The 25,238-nt window shown below is 39.8% G+C and overlaps 2 protein-coding genes across 5 annotated transcripts in view; one reads left to right on the top strand and one right to left on the bottom strand.

Moving 5' to 3' along the window:
• The window catches only part of LOC138012514 (sorcin-like), an 18,638-nt gene extending 15,929 nt beyond the window's left edge, over positions 1-2,709 (top strand). For both annotated transcript variants that reach the window (XM_068859302.1, XM_068859301.1), the window contains exon 10: positions 533-2,709. In XM_068859302.1, the coding sequence (XP_068715403.1) occupies positions 533-559 (27 nt within the window). In that variant the 3' untranslated portion in view covers positions 560-2,709. The remainder of the gene's footprint in view (positions 1-532) is intronic.
• Positions 2,710-4,605: 1,896 nt separating this feature from the next.
• Positions 4,606-21,970, bottom strand: LOC138013124 (uncharacterized). 3 transcript variants are annotated; one of them, XM_068860105.1, is made up of 10 exons: positions 21,915-21,970; positions 16,055-16,184; positions 14,424-14,520; positions 11,143-11,198; positions 10,086-10,142; positions 9,400-9,490; positions 9,257-9,284; positions 8,139-8,237; positions 6,230-6,313; positions 4,606-5,474 (listed from the first exon to the last, which is right to left on the bottom strand). In XM_068860105.1, exons 2-10 carry the CDS (start codon positions 16,161-16,163, stop codon positions 4,770-4,772), a joined length of 1,326 nt encoding a protein of 441 aa, XP_068716206.1. In that variant the 5' UTR covers positions 16,164-16,184; positions 21,915-21,970; the 3' UTR covers positions 4,606-4,769. The 3 variants fall into 3 exon arrangements, with proteins under 3 accessions (XP_068716206.1, XP_068716208.1, XP_068716207.1); XM_068860107.1 differs by having other exon boundaries at positions 9,400-9,487; XM_068860106.1 differs by lacking the exon at positions 21,915-21,970 and adding an exon at positions 18,009-18,149.
• Between the last annotated feature and the right edge of the window lie 3,268 nt (positions 21,971-25,238).

Raw genomic sequence — 25,238 nt, 5'->3', positions numbered from 1 at the left:
TTGAACTCTATTATTATGCAAATGTTTTCTTTTGTTTTCGTTGAAAAACATGGCTGTTGATCACGTGAGTGAAAACCAAGAGCAGCTGCATTCAAAACTTTAGTGGCGTGACGTTGCAGAGCCTGCAGACTAGTGGGACACTGTTAATTAAGAACCTAGATAAACGAACTATGCTCCGCAGGGGTTTGTGTAGCTCTTTGGTCGAACGGTGCTACAGAGGTCATAGCCTCGAACCCTCTCAAGGACTCTGACGTCGTCCGTTGCCGAGCAACGATTTTACCATTATTCTCACGGGTGGATTACGCCGCCAAGCATCAAGAATTGCATTATGCCATGCTTTTTCTAAGCAAAACCATTATACTGATTTCGGAGTGCAAAACCATCCAGCACGTCCCAAAATATGTGCTATTGTTTGGAAATGCTTAGGATGGTGAATTCGGTTGATCCATTATCTTCAGTGATGTTTGTTGAAGTGTTTTTTTTTTCCTTCTTGTCTTCCATTTCCTTATGTCAACGTCTTTTCTATTTTCAGTTTATTCAAGTGTCCATGTACTGCTAGAGTGGAACACAAGAAGCGTGTTTTTGTTTTTGTTTTTAATCCTTAAAGGCTGGTTTTTGTAGTGACGGAGTTTGTATCGTGAAGGGCGCTCTTTAATAGAGACGCAAGCATTAGCACAAGGAACATGCGTAGATCAATGTGCTTGTTGTTAGTTAGTCTCCTTTGTCTTTTCCAGATGTACCTATCATCGATAAGCTTGAGGGTTTGCAAATGTTGCTTGTTCTTTATGCTTGTGTTGGAAAATTGGAGCGCTTTGTGACCAAGTGAAAACCCCATGTCGTCAGTGAAGTCTTGAGCTCAAAGGAATCGGCCTCTTAGCATCAGAACCCTTACACACTTGTAACTTCTCTTCTGACTTGGTCGCTTTTAATCCGGTTTTATCCAGGCCTTCGGAATAGTAAGCAGAAGTGAACGAAGAAATCATTCAAAGTACTCGGTTTGGTACATTCGTTATTAAAAAATATTACACTTTGCGATCTTTAGGACCGTAAAACACATTTTAACACCGTTCACGATCAACCTTTTCGATAGCCGCTCAGCACAGAAAAGGCACACTCCATCTCGAAATCTCTTAATCTCATTGGGTTCTAGTATATCTTTATATGACGTTCTCGTGTTCATGTCATAGTCATGTTTTACATTTAACTGTCACGTCACTAGACTGTCACTCTTTTATGTCACGATACAGTGTGACCAGATGGCGCGCGCGCGTGCTTTTCCTAGTAGCTTTGATACTGGAATTCCGACAATTGCCTTATTGTGATTTCTCTTTTCTGATGACAACCCTGTTACTTGTAAAAACCAGCCTAAATCTATATATAAATAAAAATAATAAATAAAAACAAAATAATAAATAAAAAGTCGTATGAACTTGGTCGTGCATCACGGAATGCACTCACGTTCATACGAATTCGTATATTGCAGTAGTTTTCGCAGGAACTTCCGAGCGTTTATGTCGTTATTAGAGAGATACAGCACCGCCTCCACACGAAACGGGAAACTAAAAGCTACTGGTCATAAAAGCATGAGAACTTTTCTATTCTCTCGCTTTTCAAAAGTTGCCAAGATGTGAGGTAAAATTTATGACGTTTTATTTCCGGCAAAACGAAAATATCATCAGGTTGTATACCGTTTGCCAAAACGCGATGTTTTTCTCATGCAGTTTGCAGGGGCACCCTCGTTTGCGTGGTGAGTTTCTAGCTGCCTTACAAAATATTTATCTCTTTGGATGTTCTTTGGGAACTTCAGGTCTGTAGAAATTTCTAGGTGGCTTTTTTGCCTCGTGCGAGAGTTCAAGTAATCGGAACAGAGGGCCGTTTCTCGGAAGTCCCGAAACTTAACGGACCATTTTCGGGTGTCACAATTCTCTTTGTATCTCAAGAACGGAGAGGATTTAATTCGTCAAATTTCACAGTTATTTTTATTTTTGTTACCTTCAAAACATGTTAAAAGATCGGCTTTCCAAAACAAGCGGTTGGCAATTTCATAAATGGCTTTTCGCTCCCGAAAAGTTTTCGCAAACGGGCCACAGGTCTGATAAAAAACTTTGCATGACGTAATAGTCCTTTTTTCCAGACAATTTTGGGCAGGGATGTTTTTTTAAAAGATTATTCTCAAACAAACTTTGGCGAAAATGATGGAAGTTATTAATTTTCAATTTTTATGCTATTTCCAATGTCAGAGTTTACTCTATCAGATCAGTAAAATTCTAGCGTCCTTCAATGTGGTTTTGAAATTTCTACGCACACTACTTTCCCGAAACATTTTCTGTTCAGAAAAATGTCAAAAATCGTAGTGCGCCTTGAAAGTCTGAGTTCGAATATTCGAAAATTCTAGCCAACCTTCCTTCCGAGCAGGTATTTTACCGAAATTACTCGTTAGATGCCCCTGATGCAGTGATAATTATATAAAATGCTGGTAGAAATTTCGTCAATTTTCTTTTCCCGAATACACTTCTCTCGTGATCGTTCAAAAGGGTCCCGTTTGTATTGAAAAAAGTAGAATTCGTATCATCACCTCAGACATACCTCCACGGCATTTCATCAATGCCAACACTAACCTGCCTTGCTTCTCTCGTGAAACTGAATTTGTCAGATTCCCAGATGTTGAAAACTGTTAAACTTAAAAATAAAAGAACCTAAAATACCCGAGTGCAAAATATCCAGTTATATACAAATTGTCTCGAGAGAAAATGAATAAAACAAGAATTGTTCACCAGGAACCTTACTTGTTAATGAGCCCTCACTGAGTACTCCGATAGTCAACTTGTCGAAGAGAGTAGAATCTTGTCTTGAGTAATGTGAGGAACAACGCGCTACTTCACAGAGGTAAAAATGATCCCTTTATTAAGTTTCGAGGTTACATGGCCGGGCGCAAAGTGCTTTACTGATTGGAGGGACGACAAATCCAATTAACTCAAATCATATTTTGGTTTTTGATGACACGGGAAAACCGAATTACAGGAAGAGAAACTCGACAAACCAGTCAACCATATTAATATATCACAGATTGTCCCGCTGAGAGTAGTCCATCGAAGCCCCGAGCAAATGGCTTCGACATCCCTGCGATTTTGTTGAACGATATTGACTGTCGAGGTGGGCAAACAGTTACACACATCACCAAAGGCTTCACCAGAGGCCTGGTATGCAGTCCCAGGCAGCAGCCGCGTTATTGAGAGACCCATTAGTGCGCAGCCGCATACCCAACCGTGAATGGCAGCAACCTTTAGATCGAAGGACGATGACGAGTACGAGTATTCCGTTCTGAGCACGCGCACTATCAAAACTGTCGGCTTCCAAACCTTATGCGCATGCTCAGTATCGTGGTCGTCCTCGTCTCCGATCCAAAGGTCCCAAAAAAAAGGAATGTAGAATGGTTGTTGAAGCAAAGTTTAAACGCTTTTAAACTTATTCAACATCGATTCAACTTAGTGAACGGAAAGGGTGGGGGAGGGGGGAAGGAATCGTTCTTAAATAACATCGCTGTTCAACAAAATCGAGCGGATTATCATGTTGAAAGAAATGTTAAAGCCTTTTGCCCGGGCCTTTTAAGGCCCGGGTTTAAGGCCCGGGCCCAGGCCGGGTCCCCTTCAGGAGCGTCGAAGCGTCACTCAACGTCACAACAAGAGGGCTACTCTCCACCCGGACGATCTTATAAACTTCATCAAGTCTTGATATGACTCCCGGGCTAAAACCATTTGCTGTTCAACCACTATTACCATTATTATAATACGCGATGTTGTTTCTGAATGGGAATCGATCCCAAGCCGCTGTGTTAGAGGGTCACTGTTCTTACCAATCTGGTAACCCTGCCGACCTTTCCCAACCAGGGATCGAAGACAAGATTAAGAAGCAGAAGTGAAGTTGTCTGTCAGACCTCTCTGTAATATATAGTTGGTCAAAAGAATTGTCCGATCGCTATGGAGGTGTATCCATGACAAAATTCAATGATAAAATCGTCCAAATCATGAATGCATCAATCCAAAGCTGAATGGCAACAAGCCGATTCTGCAAATGGCCATCACGGAAAGAGGCATAACACAGAGAGGCATAACGCAAAAAGGCATCACGCAAAACAGCATGACGCAACAACGCATAACGCAAATGGCCATAGCTCAAAAAGGATAACGCAATGAGGCATAACGCAGAGCCATAAAGCAGAGGCATAACTTAAACAGGAAGAAAAAGTTCGATAGCGATTATATGTTCTTTCCCTTGAACAATCAATTGACGTTTTTTTAGATCTGAAATAATTTACGGAGTACACAGCCAGTCTCCATTCTTCAAAGGGCCTTTGCGTTATGGCTATTTTACGTTATGCCTTTTGCGTTATGAATATTTGCGTTATGCTTTGCTGCGTTATGCCTTTTATTTTATGTTATGCCTTTTTGCGTTATGCCTCTGCATTATTCCTCTTTACGTTATGACTGTTTGCGTTATGCCTTTTTGCGTTATGGCTGTTTGCGTTATGACTTTTTCGCGTTATGCCTCTCTGCATTATGCCTCTTTCCGTGATGGCCATTTGAAGAATCGGCTTTTTGCCATTCAGCTTTGGATTGATGCATTCATGGTTTGGACGATTTTATTGCAAAGTTTGTCATAGATATACCTCCATAGATCTGTAATGAAAGGAATTCGACACGTCATCTATGTTACTCTTATCTCCACGTCAGAATATCTCGCTCCAGAGCAAACTTAGCACCGATCTCTTGCTAAGAACTTTCCAGAATAAGTCCTCGAAGTGAAGCTGTAGATTCTAATTCCCCAGAGATGTGGTTCATACCAGTGTCACTTGCATAATTAGAAACACCAGACGCACTTTCTGACATGACAGAGCACGCATGTGCTGATCCATTCACCGCTGACATTACCATCAGCGAACTGTCAATCGTTTTCTCGTCCAAGTTCAGATATGGCTCCGACAAGTCACTTTCAACTATACTTTTAACAGTTCGTTTTTCCATGAAGGGTGCGTCGTTTCTGTTTACATTCCAGCTGGTTCCACTGGCCATATTAAGATAAGTTAATTCGTTTCTGTCTTTGTCAACGCTCACACTATGCTCAAGGAGACTTCGCACTTGATTGGGCACAAGGTCCTCACTCTTGATGTTCGCACTCTCGTCTATATCACTAGGTACTAAATTTTCTTTCCTTTCATTTTCCAAAGGCCGCGGCTTTTGACTGGGTGCCGTTTCATCGCTGGCACCGCTCTCTTGAGAGGGCGGCAAATGGGAAATCTTTTCGTCTTCGTTTCCGAGCCGTAGATGCACGTTAGAAGAGAGGCATTTTTTCAACAAATTCTTTTTTCCTTTTCGTTTCTTGATTCGCTTTCGTTTGACTTCCACAATCTTTGGTTTTTCAGTAGCAGTCGTAGATTGGTTTTTTTCGAGGAATACGTATTGGAGGTCCACAAATGGCTATGGAAATCAACCATAACAATGAAGAATTTGAGTAAAAAGGGTAACAAGTAGTACTCGGTTTTAATGATGTCAGATTTCCTCAGCCAATCAGAATACGATTTTCCGGTCGGCGAATTGCACGAAGCTTAGTATCCGCGCCTCCCAATAAACATTTGCTTATAGTTATTATCTTAACTTTTTTTTTCCTTCTGAAAACTCTCGCCTTAGCTGTAAATACCAAGACAGAAATGATCTGTATATAGTTTTGATTGTCAACAGAACACAAATTTACAAGAGCCATTTCTCACAAAATTTCATGACTTCCTCCTTTCGCTAATAGTCTTAGAAGTTCTGAAATCGGCTGCCTCTTGAAAAGAAAGACGTTATTGTGGGTTTTGAACATACAAAGAGTTTTATGTCAGACAAGTCTCGGACTTCCCAGAAACTCCCTAAAGAAGTGGTTTCGGGTCCGATTGAAACTGGCACTGGACATAGCCGTGAGTCATGATTTTGATCCTGAGCTCAATGGCATAATTATGCAGAATAAATTAGGCACAGAAATCTTCCCACAAATGCAATATGGCACTCATTATATAGTGTAGGACGCTTAACAAAAGAATGCACGTCATTAAATGTATATCTCCAATTTATACCACTGATATTACATTCTCCATAATTGTGCAATTCCCTTAGCATTTTCTACGCAATTTCACAAACTTTGAGCCTCATCTTATCGAAGGTATCACTAAAAGGTCAAACCATGTTCTACTTACCTTGGAATAAAGACCGTATATTCTGCACACTTCCTTCATGGTTAGGTGACCGTCAAGTATTTCATCAGAACGGATTATTTCGGTCTGTGGAAAGAAAGAGTGCTTTAGATTCATGTTTTTGATAACAAAAAAGGGTAATTCCATTTAAATTGGCCAATGATGTCATAAATAATTTTTCTTACGAAGTACTAACGTTAATAATAATAAACTTTAAAGCGAGCTTCAATTGAGTGTCGTAAAACCAAAACCAAAGTAATTACTTTGGCCAATCAAAAAGGACGGAACCAATCCGGTAAACCAATCAAACCTCGAAGTAGATCTAGCCCTGAAGGTCGTGGGGTCAATTCCCACCCTGGTCAGAGTTTTTCTCTGTCCTTGTGTGGGCCCATTTCCATTAGTAGGGCTAACGCTCACATGGTTCACATGGGCAGAAAACTGTTTTCTTTTAACTAGCACTTCACATTACACTCAAATAGTTAAGTCTGTTCAAATCAAATGTTGGTTTTGACTCCAGGGGAAAACCTAAGTACCCGGAGAAAATCTGAGAAAGCAGAGTAGAAGAGAACCAACAAACATCGAACCTGGGCCACATTGTTAGAGGCCAGTTTCCTCACCACTGCGCTAACATAGACTTCAAAACAGGTGTTACTTTGTTGCGATTTTTAAGCAAGCGAGGGTAATCATACGGTAGCCGACAAGGGAGTTGTTGCAAATAAAGTTGCTGCAAATTAAAAGAATGTTGCTGCAAATTAAAACATCAAAAGAATGCGCGCGCACTGCTTTAACAATACAGAAAGTATCCGTAACACCCATTAATTAAAGATAACCTTAGGCTTAATTAGGCCTAATGTTGGCATTTGTAAACAGTTAGGGGTGTTTCTGTATTGGTAAAACAATGACCTGTGTTAGGGTTGGGGTTAGGGTTAGGGTTAGGGTTAGGGTTAGGGTTTAGGGTTAGGGTTAGGGTTAGGGTAGGGTTAGGGTTAGGGTTAGGGTTTAGGGTTAGGGTTAGGGTTAATTTGTAGCAACTATTTTAAATATGCAGCAACTTTATTTTATTTGCAGCAACTCTTTAATTTGCAGAATGTCCCTTGTGGGCCACCGTACTATTACGAGGCGAGCGTGGATCATATGCGAGGAAACATGTGATTCGCGCTCACCTCGTAATTGCCCTTGAGATTCGCAAAGAAATAGCGCCTGTTATGCAGGCTAGCCTCTAACACTGCTCTGGAAAACCATTCCAAGAGATATGTTGAGATTAATTTAGCATTTACGTTCCTTATTATTCGGTATTTGAGATATAAGGCATCGCGTTATTTACCGTGGGTGGCAAACAGCTAAACTCAGGCTGAAAAAAATGCATTTTGCAAAAAAAAAAAAAAAAATGTTTAATTGTAGGTCATTTCTTACCGGCCAGTTATCCAAAGTTATCAAGCAACTTTCCAAATGACAAAAACAAATTACAAAAACAGAATTTTCATGCTCTTCTGACAAGCAACAGTTTGAGGCTTGCCGTGAACGTGAACGTGAACGTGAACGTGAACGTGAACGTGAACGTGAACGTGAACGTGAACGCAATGGTAAATGGACAAATTACGTTTTAATAACTTCTCACAACAGACGAATTGTCACTCGATTTACACTTTTTAAAGAAAAACATACCCCTCCATGAGAGGTTCGCGAAGAAAGCTTTCTAAAGAACTGAACCCCTGAGGTCCCGAATTCACCCATTGATGACCAAGCCCTCCATTTTGTCAGAGATCACGCAAAAGAAGCCGCGAGAGCCGCGGAGGACCATGCATACACTCGATCGATCACGATATATCGCGATCACACATGTCGCGATCCCTAAACAGAGAGCTTGATCACCGTCTGACTAAATCACCAAAAAATTCAAGATGCTTCTTACGATGTGCGTCTCTGGGATGGCAAACTTCATGGTCACGAATTTCTTCAGCACACTCACGGTCACTGACGAGGAGCAACGGAGATAACGGGTCGGGAAAAGCTGGAGAAGAATCAAGATCAAATTTTATAATGCCATTATGTCCCGACATTAGCAAAGTGGAAGGAACTTTGCCGCTGGCGGAAATTGAGGTTCTGCAGCAACCGTCAAGGTAGCATCACCTTTAATACGATTTACGACGGCACCGTCAACGAGAAAACCACAAGACAACGCTGACACGATTTTATTTTTTAAAGCGAAGGGAAGCAGTTGAAAGTTTGAACTATTTTATATTTCTGTATTTTAGTTTCGTTAATAAAACGGCTCCAAGAGCATGAGAAAACTATATATCACAGTAAGGAGTTGAAATGTCGTGATCATATTAGAAATGACCAAATTGTACTCCAGACAAGCGAAAATGAAGATGAATATTGGCATGTATTAAACGGTAAAAAATGCTGAAAGGTCGTTGAAAGCGTGTTGAATCAAATTAAAACATTTTTCAAAATTAATCTTTCATCGATTCGACATTTCTTATATTCGAAACTAAAAATGTTGCGTGGAGTTCATTGGTTCAACATTTGTAGAACACGTTCGTGTTGACATCATGCCGTAATTCTGGCCTGGGTTGTTCAAAAGGTGGATAACCCTATCCACCTGATAAATCACTATGTAGCCAATAAACAGGAGCAAAATCAACTGAGTTATCCACTGCACAGTGATTTATCCAATGGATAGCGCACTATCAACCCTTTGCACAAATGGGGCCTGGGACCCGTTTCTCCAAAGTCCCGAAAACTTTTCGGGCCCGAAACTGCCAACCGCTTGTTTTGGAAAGTCGATCTTTTAACATGTTTTCAAGGTAACAAAAAGAAAAATAACTGTGAAGTTTGACGACTTTTAAAAGTCCTCTCCGTTCTTGAGTTACAAAGGGAATTGTGACACCCGAAAATGGCCCGTAAAGTTTCGGGACTTTCGAGAAACGGGCCCCGGTAGAATCTGTTTTGTTCTTGGGCCTACTGGGAACTCGAACTAATAATGGAATACAAAGGATCATGATCAGGAAAATATTTCAAAATTACCTCCTTTTCCATACGATTTCTTGTTTTTCTAAAATCAAACTGATTGTCAGAAAAAGAGAATCTAATAACATGATGAAATTTGAAGACGATAACTTTGAGTGAAACAAAACAAAACCAGCTTTTTTATACCGATGTTCGCGTACCTGAAATATTCGAGGGTGATACACACTGGATCATCAAACGGCAGAGATTCTTTTACTTTTGTGTCCTTTTTGGTTGAATTGTCCCACTCTGCTGTCATGTGGAAACAAGTAAATGAAAAAAATTATCACAACTTCGTAATAGAAAACTAATCTGCGTGATATAAGAAAACTAATCTGCCTGATTTCCAGAAAGTGTTAGGTAATGAACTTTTTTATGTACGTGTCAACACTCTTCAGCGATGAGGCACTAGCTGGGGGCAGAAATCAGATCAAATCAAATCGTAAGATACTTTTTTGAGGAGAGGAGAAAACGGGACCGTATCCGGAAAAAACCTCTCGCAGTATAGAACGAAAAACTCAACCCACATGGGAATCGAACCCAGGCCACGTTGCTAGACGGTGAGTGCTCTCTTAGTTGCGCCTTCCTGTTTCCCAAGGTTGTATCGACTTAAGAATTTCCTGGACACCGTCTTTCTGGATTTTGTGATATCATTGTTGACCCATTGTTTCGGAAATATGATTCTTTTATGTAAAACATAAGAGCAACAATTTGAAAACCAAAATAAAAATCGCAGGATTGAAATAACCTCTCCAATTCGAAAATGTTTTCCGTTTCTCGAAGGAAATCTGAAATACAAACGGATTTTCGTACAATTATCAATAGAAACTCTCAGAAAGCTGCAAACCTTGTTCCCACTCTTCCTTTTGATTTGCATCGAATTCGTTTCGGCGATTCACTTCCTCTGTTAATGAAAGAAAAGGAAACATGACTTCACTTACATTCTGTTTTCAGGCCTCAAATGGGCTGGGTGGAACTTGAAAATCGGATAATAAACCTGAAGGGTTTGACAAAAAGAGAAGCTGTATCGCTAGATCTGAATTACTGAACAAGGGTTTTCTCGTGTGAATAGCAGCAACTAAAGTCGATATACTGAAAAAACCAAAGCAAAAAGTCTATAAAAATTTATATACTCTTAAATTCAATTGATATCTCATTATTTCAAAATTGAAAAAAAAAACTTATTTCCTCCAAATAGACTGGTGGAAGTACGTTTTCTCTCTCTTTTGCCCGTCGAACATTTGACAACAAAAAGGACTTGGACAAGACGAGACTAGACGAGACGAGCTCCACTTTTTTTTAACGCTCTTTGTAATCACTTGAGGTTGCATGCTCGACTGACCAAGAACGACGGACTGCAAGCAGTCTGTCTCCAACAAGACGATTACCGTTTTTTTTTACACGCAACATCATCACAGTAATCTCAACGCGAATACAGGCTTTTCAGTGACGGTTGAAACGTTAGGTTTAATGGTCTAAAGATCCCTCCCTATTCATTCACAACTCACATCACCAATCTGGATTTAGGATACATTAAGAGAAAATGAGGGGACAGAGACGGAGGCTCAGGGCGTTGGCCGGGATATGTCATGTCCACGAAAGTTATTTTTAGACGAGCGGAAGTCTTTGTTCTAGGGGAAGTCTGTCTTCCGAGACGTCCGCATGCAGTCTTGTCTCGCTCTTAGGTTCTTAGTGAAAAGAGAAAATGACGGCGCACGTGGAAGGCTGATGAATAGTTATTTTCTTTCAAGCATCGGACCGAGGTAGGCCAGCATGCGGACGTCTCGGAAGACTTCCGCTCGTCTAAAAATAACTTTCGTGGACATGACATATCCCAAGGGCTGGACCGGGAGCCTCCCTCTCTGTCCCCTCATTTTCTCTTGGATACATTCCTTTTTTCTCACCATGGTAAATTCCAGGTACAATCTTGTACACAATGTCTTGCAGGGTTCTGTCTGGTCTGAAATTGTAACGAAATGATACACCTATTAAATTAAAGGTAAAAGAACTACTAATTACTTTCTTTTTTTATCACAGAACTAGATACAGGTCCTTCTCTCGGTAGATTAGAGGAAACAACTGGTCATATATTAATTAACAATCATTCGCCGAACGCGAGGTGAATATAGGTGAATAAAACCGAGACGAAGTGGAGGTTTTTAATTCACCGATATTCACCGAGGCTGAGGTGAATAATTGTTTTAGCATAACTAAAACAATTAATTTGTTCGCTTGTCACTTCGACAGAACGGCTTACGGCCATTTTTCATCGGTAATAATCACCTGAAGGACAACCAATAAGAGCAGAGAATTTTCAATAATCACCTATGTAATTATACCAGAAACCCATAAGGGTTGAAACGTGTAACGCGCGTTCACAGCTTCCGAATATTTCAGTGCGAACTGATTGGTTGAATGTTTCAGTGCTAAGTACCATATTTGGAAACCAATTGCTCTTGTTGTCCAAATATGGTACTTAGCAAATTGAATATTCAGAAGCTTGTTTTCCAGAACACAAGGGGCCGTTACACGTTTCAACCCTTATGGGTTTCTGATTATACCAAAGAGATTTAGTATAAATATACAGGTGAATATACAAAATCGTGCGCTCTCATTGGCTCGCTATCTCGGATTATCAGCCGATAATAACCTCGACGGACAAAATGGCTGCCAGTAGTCGTTTTGCCACTGCAAGTGAAGATGATTTCGCGTTGAAATGTTTTTTTCACCGATAATCACTTCGCCTTCGGCGAATAATTGTTAAATATTTTTTCGATGGTGACTCGGAGAGACTCGGAAAAAAATGCGAGTGCTCCTCATGTTGAAGAGTCGACCCTTCCGATTACTAATTCGGATGCTCTTTTACCACTGAGCTATACAAGAATCGTGTGAGCTAAGCAACTGAACTAGGTTCAGATGGCAACAGCCCTTATGCGCGCGTGATGACGTCTGACTACAACCTTGGACAAAGCTGTTGAGACAGTGACACAAATTTACGTTCATTTTTACACACCCCTATTTACACTCCACTTTAATAAAATACATTAATACTATCTAAGAACTATATAACTAAACTGTATCCTTAAATCGTTCTGTATTCAATTTTTGTCTGGGGGGTCTGGGGGAGATGGCGCATGTAATTGATAAGAAATAACTTTAGCTTTTGGTGCTAAATGATACAATGTGTGACAGGAATCACTCTTAATTTTTAAAAATAATCTTCGATCACATTGTTCTAGAAGATTAAAAATATTTACATGATCTATCGTATATCGTCTTTTATAGCATCTAGTTTAGAAAATGTTAAATAATAATAATAGGAACTTTAATATGAGCATGTGATACAAGCCAAAAGACTAGATATGATAATCCTGCACAAGACCCTCAAAATTTGTTATATCACAGATTTTGCTATCCCGGTTGACAGTGACATGTCTGCCAGAAAAAGAAGTCCAGAAAATTGAAAAAAACGTATCAAGATCAAGGCAGGGAGTTGAAGAAACTGGGTGACATTCAAATGAAGGTTGTTGTACTAATAGTGAACGGAGAGATCACAGTGCTACTATGATCAAAAAATCACTTCCTTGTTTTCTTTATATTTTGAAAGTGCGATTGCTTAACACTTGATTGAGCTTTGATTTTCATCCAAAGGTTGTTTACTTTGAGTGTAACGGGTTTGGATTTCACGGTCCGCCATTACTCACGTTCCAAACTGACCGATTGGACCTCAGAGGCTCGGATCTAGGGAAAAGTAATGTCATTTACTCACCAGCTTAAAATTTCAGCGTGTTAACGGAGCTTATTATATATGAAAAACAAAGGACTAAAAGTCTGAAAGCCCGAAACTCCCGCGCTGCATATTAATTCAGCCGCGTACAACGCATTGCATTCTTAAACTATTGAGCCTTTGACGTCATTTTCTCCTTAATCCAGCTCTCTCAAGATTTAAGAGTTAGTAATGGCGGACCAGCAAATAGGAAAATTCCAGGCAAAATTAAGAGGTGTCTTTTTGAAATCAAGGTTTAAAACTTGGGTCACTTATTGTGCAGTTGAAATCCAAAGAAAACCAAATATTGATTTTTTGGTCATTAGTACCACTTTAAATACAAAATACAGGATGTTTTTAGATGGCTTTTTTTGTTGCCATAGTCACTTATTACGTCATATCAATTAGTGCATCTTATTAAGCAATTATTGGTGGCTACCCCATTGACTCCCAGGGGTTCCCCATTGACGAGTAAAATCGTCTGGCGTTAGACAGAGTTAAGTAATAAGTATGGCTGGTTCAGGCCGGCTTTGGAAAGGGTTACATGTAATATGGTACCATAACTTTGCCGTTACGATGGAAATAGCTGGGTAGATTCAATCTTTCCAAATACTCCAGTTGTTTGAAAGTGTTGGTTTGAGCCTCCTTAAAAGCCATTGGCTTTGAAAATTCGAATTGCAGACTTACAGAAAACAGTGTTATTGCAGACAGCAAGAATCCTTAGAAAAATACTCGACATTAAGGAGACTTATTGTCACTGAACTTTGAGGACAATATTTCCCACTCCTGTGAAAGCTTGTAATAATGACAATAATGACAACAATAATAATAATAATACAAGAGAAAATGAGGGGACAGAGAAGGAGGCTCCCGGTCCAGCCCTTGGGATATGTCATGTCCACGAAAGTTATTTTTAGACGAGCGGAAGTCTTCCGAGACGTCCGCATGCAGGCCAACCTCGGTCTGATGTTTGAAAGAAAATATATATTCATAAGCCTTCCACGTGCGCCATCATTTTCTCTTTTCACTAAGAACCTGAGAGCGAAGCAAGACTGCATGCGGACGTCTCAGAAGACAGACTTTCCCTAGAACAAAGACTTCCGCTCGTCTAAAAATAACTTTCGTGGACATAACATATCCCGGCCAACGCCTTGAGCCTCCCTCTCTGTCCCCTCATTTTCTCTTGTAATAATAATAATAACAACAACAACAACAATCTTAGCTGTATTTTTTAAGAAAAGGCGAATCTATCAGCACTTCGATTCCCTCGTCCTTCGAGCAAGAGATGGTCAGGTCATACGAAAGATTTCTCCTGTAAGCCGTTCTTTTAGGATGTTTCCGGCGATGCTGTAATGACTCAGGTACAGAAACTGGTTACACTTCACACATGCTTCACAGCTCTGAGACTTGTACACTCACCTTATGTGGGACAAAGGTTTTGTCTTGTGAACTTCAACATCGCAAACAGGACAGTTGAATGAAGTTTGAAGATACTTCACAATACAGCTCCGACAAACTGCCAAAAAAATCGATCAGTTAGTCAATGGTTTTGTACATTGGATGAGGCAGTTGACTCTATGTCATTGTCAGAGCGGAAGGCATCAATTTTCAATCTCCCTGCCGAGGTTTGTGTTTCAGAAACCAATTGACGCAGCGCCACAGTTTCTTTGCAGCGAAGTTCAGTAACTTGTGAAAAATGAGTCACGTAATCGACAATACGCCAATGTCTCATGTCTTAACATTGTGTTTTTAATCTATGTTTTAATATTATAAATAAATTTTACAAATTATTCATGTAATATTATTAATGTATTATAATTCCATTTTACAAATTCTTTATGTAATAACTGATGGCTTATTTTAAAGGAACTGTGTTCTGTTTAAGCCTACCTCAGATTTTTTTATTATTATTATTATTATTATTATTATTATTATTATTATTATTATTATTATTATTATTATTATTATTATTATTATTATCATCATCATCTTTGTGAACTGGATGATCTTTTTTCTGGTTTGATTCCAAAGGGAGCGGGTCATAGCCTATGACCAAAGGTCCCTTAGAGTTTCTTCTTACTCTAGAGCTCCAACACCCTTCTCAAAATACTCGCCGCTCCCAGTAACGTAGTTTTCTGTAGTAATGAAATACTAATTTTGACATTCAACTTTCCCAGCCACTTGTCCAAGTTTTTTGTTACACTTCCCAATGATCCTGCAACAATTGGTACCACCTGCACAGTTCTCATGTTCCACATTCATTATTATTATTAATGAAACCAGCGTCACTTTGATTCTTGGGAGTCTGGCTGCATTCACTATCATAGGTAGACATAGTTATTAACAGCAAATACAAAATAAAAATACAATTATAAGAAATTTGTATTAAACTTATCATAATAAAAAGAAGCGAGATTCTTACGAAAAACTGACAAGTAGGTCAACTCCCTGATTTTGAGAGGTAAATCGTTCCACAAACGACAAATACGGATAAAAAAATAATTCTTTAAGGTTTCAGTCCTGCTGAAAGGGACATCTAATGTCAAATGATCAACGTTTCTCAGCGGCTTGATGCAAGAACGAAATGACACAAGATCGATACTATTTAAATTGCACATATCAAATCATTCATTTCTCTACAATACTGTGATGGTAATAAGTTTAAATCACCGAGGCGCTCGTGCTAAGAGTAATCATTACCGAGAATGAATCTCGTCGCCCTGCGTTGCACCTGTTGATTTCATCATCATCGTCGTCGTTGACGTCTTCGTCTAAAGACGTTAAATAAAGTGGCCTTACCTCTTTTATTTTACCAAACACACAAGGAAAGGGCACGGATTTGTATGAAAACAAGGTCTTTCGCAGCATGGATGCGATTACGAATGATTAAGGACACACCGCCGAGGACGGTCTCAAACAGGGAGGAGATAATTTCGGGAAGTGGTGATGGAAAAGTTGTTGCACTTAAGCGTAAACGAAACGCCTTTCGTTATGGAGAACTGATTTAATGAATGAATTTTTTTTTTTCTGGGAATTTCTTTCATACTTACACGAGTGAAGGCATTCAACAATGGTTGTTGCATCCACCAGATATCCGCCGCACAATACACAGAGAAGATGAGGGTTGAGATCGTTGAGATCCATCACGCGCAAAGACATCTTGAAGTCTGTTATGAGGAGCTGATGAAGTAAACAGTTGCAACACCGAGTATTACACCAAAACTAATCTCACTCAATTGTGGCGTTTTGACAGGCATTCGAGCGCTTTTCCATCGAGCGCTGAAGGTATCTCCGCGAGGAATGGTTTTGCCTTACAAGGTCGGCTGAAAACTCGTTAGGACTATATAACAGCCAGGCGAAACATGCATAATTAATTATGATTAAGTGGCAAAAAATTAATAAATAACCTATTTGAGTGAGTTCGAAAGTGTTGGAAAGAGTATAAGGCCCAAAACGTAAGTGTCAAATTGACGTGATGGACTCGATTTAAATTGGGCTTTTTCCAATTTATATGCATAGCCTCGGCCCTAAGTTTAAGCTGAAATTTAGTGGGGGTGGAATCAAGGATTTCGAAACAATCCACAGAGCAAGATTGACGACAACGTTCTGAGCTTTGTAAATGTTTGAAAATGTGTGCGGACTTGCCTGAAAAGAGATGTTCACGGACGCGCGTGGAAAAATGACGACCAGTTTCTCGGATATAGCAAGCCTGATTGCAGCAAGCACAAGTAAATTTGTAAATCACAGGTGAAAGAAGTTCTCTAGGGACAGAATCCTGGTAAACACTAATTTGATGTCGAGATCATAACAATAACGATTAACAAGGCGGCGTCTTTCCCTTGGTTGTCATGCACTCAAAATGTCTAGTTTGGATCCAATTGCAATCTCGACCCCAGAGCTATATATTCTCTTGACTAAGGGAGAGAAGAACTCTGGGGAAGCCTGAAACATTGTCTTTTCATTGGTTTTCGTGAGGGACAATCAAAAACATTTAACTATAAAAAACTGCGACAAAACATATCTAAAGATCGCGAAAAATACTAAAAAACTTTGTTAAAGACGACGACGTTTCGACGTTGGCTAAACGTCAGTATCAAGTCAAAGTTATTTGAAAATTACAATCTATAAATACTAGAAAGAACAGTGACTGATGAGGAGCCTGTACATTAAAACAAGGGACAATGAAAATAGACAAAAAGTTTGGCACGTATGGAGTCCGTCTGGATACAGTCGAAAGCTCTCACTGCGACCACTCTCGTAAGCGACTAGCTCTACATACGACCACCAATGTAAAGCCCCGTTTTAAATATCACTTAAACTCTCTAATTGAAAGCTTTCGTAAGCGACCGTTCCCGTAAGCGACCGCGATCACCTTTGGGATTACCGAATTGGACTTTCTCATTGTTTTTAAGACCACTCAGAGTCTCATCTATGTATGTCAAAACTTTAAGAAAAACACAACTCACTGAGGTGAGAATTTGAAAGAACGTGACAGACCTGCACCGGCCTCTCTTTTTGTACCGGTTTGTGGTTACACTGGGGCACCAAACGACAATCTTCGGTGAAATATGTGTTCGGGAGAGTCAAACTGTTCTAAGAATTAAGGTTCAATGTTGCCAAGCAGCTACAGATTTCTTTACTAAAACATCACCCAAAACTATCGCAACCAGGGAAAAGCAGTCCCTTTCGTTTTCGAAATGGACATTTTGCCAATTTTTGGCACTTAAAAAGGTCATCTAGCAGTTTCGGATGAGCACACGATTCGCTGGGAAGTTCTTAGAAGGCACGTTCAGCTAGTAATTTCTGAAATAAAGATATCATTCCCTAAAATTTTCAGACACTTCAATTTTCAGCTAAGATTTCCGAACAGATTACAAGGAGCCTAGAAATGTCTCTCAAATCCTTTTGGCTTAATTTGCCCTTGGTTACAGATACATTGTAATTATGAAACCTCCAGTTCGCTTTAACGCTTTGCTTTAACGAGAATTTCCTTGAGTGATTTACCTCTCTTGTGTGATATGTAAGAAGGTTTCTTGAATATGTTTGCCAGCAATCGCTGGTTTTCAATGAAACTCCAGTTGCGCGTCAGTATTGCTTGAAGATTTGACACTGTTGGGTTGTATGTTGTGACAAACGTTGACTTGAATTTTTCTCGGTGGTTTTGGCCTTTTGTTTAAGAGCCGACTGTCTTCCAGAAAACTTGACCTCAGATAATGTTCTCTCGATAAGCTGCTTAGGGTAGCCTCGCTCTTCAAGGAGGGCTTTGAATATTTTGGCTGGGAATGTCTTGAAAGGATATTTTGGCAGATGTGAATGCGAGTACGGACGTTCTCGACCGTTATCTTCAGTATCATCAATAAGAATTTACAAATCCCAGAGACTTTTTCGAATTCCCTGGGTGGTCGCTCTCGCTTGCGAGAGCTTCGACTGTATTCAAGTAAGGCTAGAGACTCTTGATGAAGAGCATTTCGTTGACTAAGAAATCAAAGTTCCCTGGCACTTTTTGAAGACCTTAAATTGATTTTCTTTCAAAAAATTTTTCCTACCGTGAGCCTCTCTAATTGGTGCATTCTTGTTCGCACGAGAAGTGAGCAGGCGTCGTAAGGTTCAAATAGCCAATTTTTGGCCATAAGAAGCCTACGGCGCATGTACTCCTACATAGAGTTTCCCAGAGCCTTGGGTCGATCCGAGGCTCTGGTGACGAGAATGGATCCAGTAATATGTACAGCAACCAAAAGCTCAGCCTTCGTTGATAATTTTTGTGTGCTGTGTAATAAGATCTCAGTTTGGCGGACCTGGAAATGAGAGTTCACAAGATGCCAGGATCTAGAACTCCCTATTTCTCAGCAACAAAGATTCTATAATTGAAAAATATTCTATTGCCACTCATAGGCCAAATTCAACTACAAACGGCATCAAGAGCTAGAATCATTAGCTAGAATAATTTGAACTGCTGAGAATTAAGGTACCCGACACTAAATCAGAGAATAAAATATTCCTTTCAGAAATTGATGGCCGAAAGTTACCTTCTATGAACTTGGTTGACAGCGAGCTATTTCATGCAAATTTGCTTGTTCCCGAAAATGCCAGCTCAGTGACCTTTTGTGAATAATAGCTGCGAATCTTTTGCATTGGGTGATGTTTCAGAGACTTGATTTGTTTTCTCTGCCGGATAGCAGAGATATGTCTAGGATTGAACGCGTTAGTAAAGATTTGATAGCCAGCAAAGTTTTGCTAAGTGAACGCCGGACGCATACAGTCTCAACTGAAAAATTTGTTATTCTTGTAATATTTTCGATCCTTGTTGTTAGCAGGCATGTTGTCGTTGCAGTATTTCTTTGTTTCGCAGAATTTTGTTAACGCCTTCAATTTGGAAAATGTTAAATCCCCATTAACGTAGGCTCTTTCACTTGAACAGCCCACGATGGAAACGTTTTCTTCGGTTATCTTATTATTATTACTACGACAGCGAAAACGATAGAGTAGCTTTTTAATTAATAAGCATTCGACTTTGAAATCCCACACTGCAATGAGTCAGACACTGCAGTGATCCATCACAACAAGATCCTGGTCATTAATGAGAAAACTAGTTCATTTTAACGAGTTTCCTTGTAAAAGGTCTTAGATTGAATTTCCTTCCTTCGATCGCATAAATCTGAAGACAATGAGGATGAAAATAAATGCAATTGTTGTAACTTATTGCCAAGCCAGACTGATCAGTAAGATCCTGTAGAAAATACATAACGTTGGCTCAGTCCATTATCATGAGGAGTATTTCCACAACGAAAAGGTTCTAACCATGCAAAAACCTATGAAGATTTGTACAAAGATTTTGTGAAACACACCCGTTGATGGTGACAACGCTACCGTTCTGTGTATTTCGAAAATTTAAACAGACGGCTGAATGTGTATATTAAATGGAGATATTGTCGACTGGATTAATCTTCTATGTTTTCAATCTTCGCTGTTCTGTTCTCAGTTCAGCCACCGACACTATTCCGTTAGAAATTTCAAGAAAAGGGTTGTTTCATTAAAGATCTGAACATACGAAATCCCGAACAGAGACAGTGATATTCTATATCGGATAATGGAGTTTAAAAATGCAGTTTGTCGGGTCAGTAAATACAGCAATTTCGGGCTCTGTGTGAGTACGAATCTCAGAAGCTGGCAGCTCATGTCTGGCGAGCGCTGGATCTGCTCAAAGGTTTCTCGATATCCACAATATTTTTGAAATCAAAGAGTCGAATCTAAACTATTTCCATCAATTATCGATTGACCATAACTGAGGTGCCAAAACGCAAGTGGAGTTGTGTCAGTTAATCAAGTGTTAAAGCATGTTCGCATGTAAGCAGCGTTCATTATTGAGGCCACATGATTTCCAAAGTCACGCATGCCAGCCCCGGCCGGAGAGCCGGCACTGGTCGACTCACTTCAAGATACTCTCTGTTGTTGATGTTTTGACTCACAATCGGCTGTCCTGCATTGATTAAATATTGTGGTAATGAACGAAAGATTCATGATATGCCACTAAGTAAGGTACACTTCACACGAAATTGATTGGCTTCGCGTACAGTTCGGCAAATGCGATAAGCATGATTCACTGAGTAGGGCATGTTCCTTGTTGAATACACAAATGCTTTCAGTTCCTAACTAAGTTTCCCTGCATCATCCTTATTTAATCCGCCCACGTGTCGACTAAAATTTATGCTCGGAGAAATGTTTCTTGTACACCACTCGTGCGACCCATCGCGTGTCCAAGAAGACAAATTCCGTACTCCTGGAGTTGATTTGTGTGCGTCAAAGAAATGATTGCGAACAAGTAGCGCGATTCTACAAACCTCTAGATTAGCAATGTGAATAAGCAAAAACATTGAGCCAGTTCAACTCTTTCAGAAACAAATAAAAGGATCTCACATAACTAACTCTTCACAATTAAGCAAAGAACGCTCGGCGGTAATGAAGACCGACTACGATTCACATATTTTTCAATGTGCTTTGGCGCAGAGATTGAAGCAAGAAACATTTGCTGGTAACAAAAACGGGTGACATTTTAAGACCTTGTATTTTGAATTTTATGACTTTGGGCCTTCTTAGTCGGTAATTTTTAAATCAGGTTTGTCAGGTAGCCCGACGGTCGGCGAGACGTATTTTTGCCCCCCTTTTTTTCTCTTGCAGGCCAAAATTTCAAAGCTTTATTTCCAGAGATGTGAACGTTACGAAAATTCTTTTATCTTATTACTCTTTTCGCTCCTTTTAGAGCTACGAAAGTGTTTCACTTCCATTTTTCTTCTAGGCCAGAGAATCTAGTCTTGCCTTAAACATTACGGCAATATGGGCAGCCGGTAACTCAAAGAAGCGAAACACATGTTTGAAAGTTTACTGAGGATACGAAAAATACAAGAATATATTTCAATTATATTTTTCCGATTTGATAACAAAATCTAAAAGGATGGTTTTGGTAATGTATGAGAAACGTAGAAGATCTCAAAGCGTGTTATTTTATGACTTCGTTGGTCAGCAGCCACAGCGAATAGTTAAGGAGCCATGAACCACCTCGAATGCTTTGATTTCACTGAAACGAGAATTTTCCTTAATACGAACTAACCTTATCAAAAAGTGCATGAAAGAACTACACGTGTTTTGTCAAACACAACAAAGCAAAGTCTCATGACTCAGATCCAGAGGGAACTGCGATAAATTCAACCACGGCTCATATGAGTAACATCTTCAACGGGTACTTACAATTTGGCAAGGCAAATCAACGGCGAAGCGAACCAAATTCAACGACAAATTTTCGGGCAAATCTATAATCTTACGGTAACGTTTGTTAACAGACAGCAAGAAAAATAATTTCTCTAACCAGTGTGTAAATCTTAGGAGAAAGGGGCGCAAGAAACATAGGAATATTACCTTTTTCCTTCGTAGTTTGTTTGACCGATTGTTGATTCAATCCTGCAAAGACACAGAGCGAAGCGTTATATTGATTACACAGGTCACGTGATATGCCAGTCAACATGAAAACAAAGGTTGCCGTTCGGTCCGCATTTTTAAATATTGCAGGAAGAGTTCATAGGAAGAAAATCAAGTTAAAATAGGAAAGAAAATGCTTTGTTGTCAGACAACTAAAGGACAAAAATGATCTGGGATTTTCGACTGCAAAACAAGACCTTTCAATGGTCTTTAATGTGGTTAACATTATTTTAGGACAACGAACGTTTTTGTCTGAAGTTACTTGAAGTTCATCCTCTCGAACGAAAATTTAAAAAATGTATCTTCGTTGAGATGATAACATTTTGTTGTTCTTGAGAGGTAGAAATGCAAGGAAAGCTGGAGCGAATCGTAATTTTAGAAAGGGAATGTTTCCGCTTTCGCAGACGCCTCTGAAATATTTTGAAATGAAATATTTGATGATCAGACATCTAACGAATAAGTGATGTCACGCTTGCCTTTGTTCTTGAAAGTATCATAACTGTACTGTGTGACTGAACTTCTGAACTTGAATGAAACTATAATCAGTGATATTGAGCTGACAATTAAGTTGGGATCTAATCAGTAAAAGTTTGTGCAGCAACCACCATTACGTGGAGCAAACTTTGCATCGATTGGCAGTCGCGAAGTTCAGATACAAAACTTCCTCTCTTCTTGATTTAGCCACAAAAAAATGAACTTTGGTTATGACTGAATTGCAGAAGTCGATTCAAACGTGAGAGAAGTACCAGATCAGTAACAGTCAACAAATTTTCAACGTACAGTTCCTCAAATCTTTCCTTGCAGAATTTGACAAAATACTTTAAGGCGCTTTCACCACTAGAGCGGACAACCAAAGAGTTGATAACATTCTGAGTGAAAAACATCACCAAGTATCTCCGCTGTAGAGCTTCTGAAAAGACACTGACCACTACACAAGCGAAAACAACTGACTAAAGAAATTCCACTGAATTATTGTGGCTATTTATGGTCTGACATACACTGCAGCAGATGTTCACGGTTGTTATATATCCCACTTGAGGTTCTGGAAAGTGAAAACACGGTACCTGTAAGAAATGTGTCATACGTTGTTTATATGATACAATGATAAGTGTGCTCAGCACATTCAATTCCGCTAGCTTCTTTTGTTCAAAATACTGAAAAGACATGATAGCTTAAAAGTCGGCCTAATTCGGCAAGTAGTCTACTTGTTTCGATCGCACTAATCACTCCTACTTCCAATGCGAGACTGCCGTGCAGGCTTTGCGAATAACATCTGTAAAACAAGGACGTTCAGTTTTTTGGTAATTATTAGTTATTTCTGCCTGAGCTTCGCGCTGAAAAGAATCAAAACGTTACTTTGAAATATTCCACCCCGCGTTAATGGTGTGTCGACTCAGATGTAAAAAAGTTTCGAGAGCTCGAGTTAAGCTAGTAGCTTTTTGAACGTCTCCGAATTTTCTAACGGTGTCTTAAGTGGCCCCGATTGAAGCTTCGCAATTGAATGAATGAACAATGCAGTTGTTTTGTACAATTCCCAGTGGAATTTATAGTCCAAGTTTACTGAAACCGGGGCCTGGTATTTGGGAACTTCAGTAGTAATTTACTTATCAGCCACATGCTATTGCATGATGCTACAAACTGACTTACTCATGTGCTGTCACTGATCAAAAAACAATTCGCCGCGGCTAATGACTTCAAACTAAGTCAAATAGTGTAGCCGATCCAAAAAAATGAGCACTCATTCTCGCAGCTGGGGTACTTCTAAAGGTGAACCTCTCACATTCGACGGATTTCATTCTCGAGTCGTTCAGCTCAGCTAGTCTGTGACAGTTTTATATTTCCTACAACTTGATGTAGTGATCGACCGTGAAGTTGCCAAATAGATCTCTAAATGCATTGAGTTGATTACTTGTAATAGCCTTTTGTTCCCTCATTAACCGCTGTTCCGAGTCAGACCCGCGAGTTTTGGTTGTGCTCTTGTAATCATCTTTATATCGTCTCCAAGTTGTTGCCATTGGCCATGTGAAAACCTGTGAAACTATTTCGTTTTTGTTTCGTTAGCTCGTGTTAGTGTCAGATTATTGTTTGAAGTTCTTTTCTCTCTCTCTCACGGTTTCCTTTGTATTTCGTCATCCATGAGTTTGACAGGTTTATACTCCGAAGATGAACCATGTCTTGCCATATACGTTTTACGGCATAATATTGTTAAAAGAAGGGTAAGCCGGTCACGCAGTTCTAAGTTGCAACGATTTGACGAGTTGTTTTCTGTTATGACAAACAAGAGAATTCTTCTCATTCTCAGTTTCTTGTATTAATTCGCCGTACCTATCATCTATGTTATGGTGCTTACTAAGCTTTGCCCGGGAAACGAGTTAGGGGAAACGAGTTAGGGGGAACTGGGGTGATTGAGTGAACTCGCATATTGCATACGTGCAGGAATCCAGTCAATTAATGACGTAATGATAAACACAGTCAAATAACTAAGCAAACGGATACTTCACCAATGGCATTAGCTGATAAAGTTTCAGTTGTTTTCAGGTTGTGTAGTTTAGAAGAAACCAATCACGCCCGTGAATGTTCTCAGAGGTGAAAGCTAGGGTTCAACAAATGCATTAATCCTGGTTGACCGGGCATGGCTCAATTAGACCCAATTAGCTTTTATTCATGTGAGAAATTTCAGTTCGCATATCGAGATGAAGAAAATCAGTCTCATAGTCAGAAACAAGAAAAGACCAAGGCACGCATGTTGTGAAGCCCAACATAAGTTTGAGTGGAGTGAATAAAACTAACGGCGGAAATTATTTATATATGAAGTTATGTTGAATGGTTGAGAATCGGATTGATTGCCATACGTGAGGTCGAGGGTTCGAGCCCAGACTGGACCAACACTGAATAACTAAGGAGAAAGTGCTGCCTTTGGAATCATTACACTCATCTGCAAATGGTTAGCCTTTCAAGTCTTCTTGGATAAGGACTATATGAAGTGCATGTCCCGTCTCACAACCCTTCGCTGCTAACAACGCAGAACGCTGATGAACCAACACTTTGTTCGCGAAGCCGGCAAGGAGTTTCCGGTGTTGTGTCCTAACTCTACCAGTATGTGGTGTGCGACCTGGCTGGATTAACTTGAAGGACGTCTGAGCGAGTGGGACCACAGAATAAAACATACAGGAGGAGTCAGGCTATTTGCCAGGTGCTGGATCCTTCCCTAACTTAAAATGAAGATGGATAAATCGTTAACGTGACGGCTTTAAGCCCCTCAGT

This window comes from Montipora foliosa, chromosome 8 (genome assembly GCF_036669935.1).
Source record: "Montipora foliosa isolate CH-2021 chromosome 8, ASM3666993v2, whole genome shotgun sequence".
Classification (NCBI taxonomy): domain Eukaryota; kingdom Metazoa; phylum Cnidaria; class Anthozoa; order Scleractinia; family Acroporidae; genus Montipora; species Montipora foliosa.
This window is presented reverse-complemented; position numbering and strand designations above follow the sequence as displayed.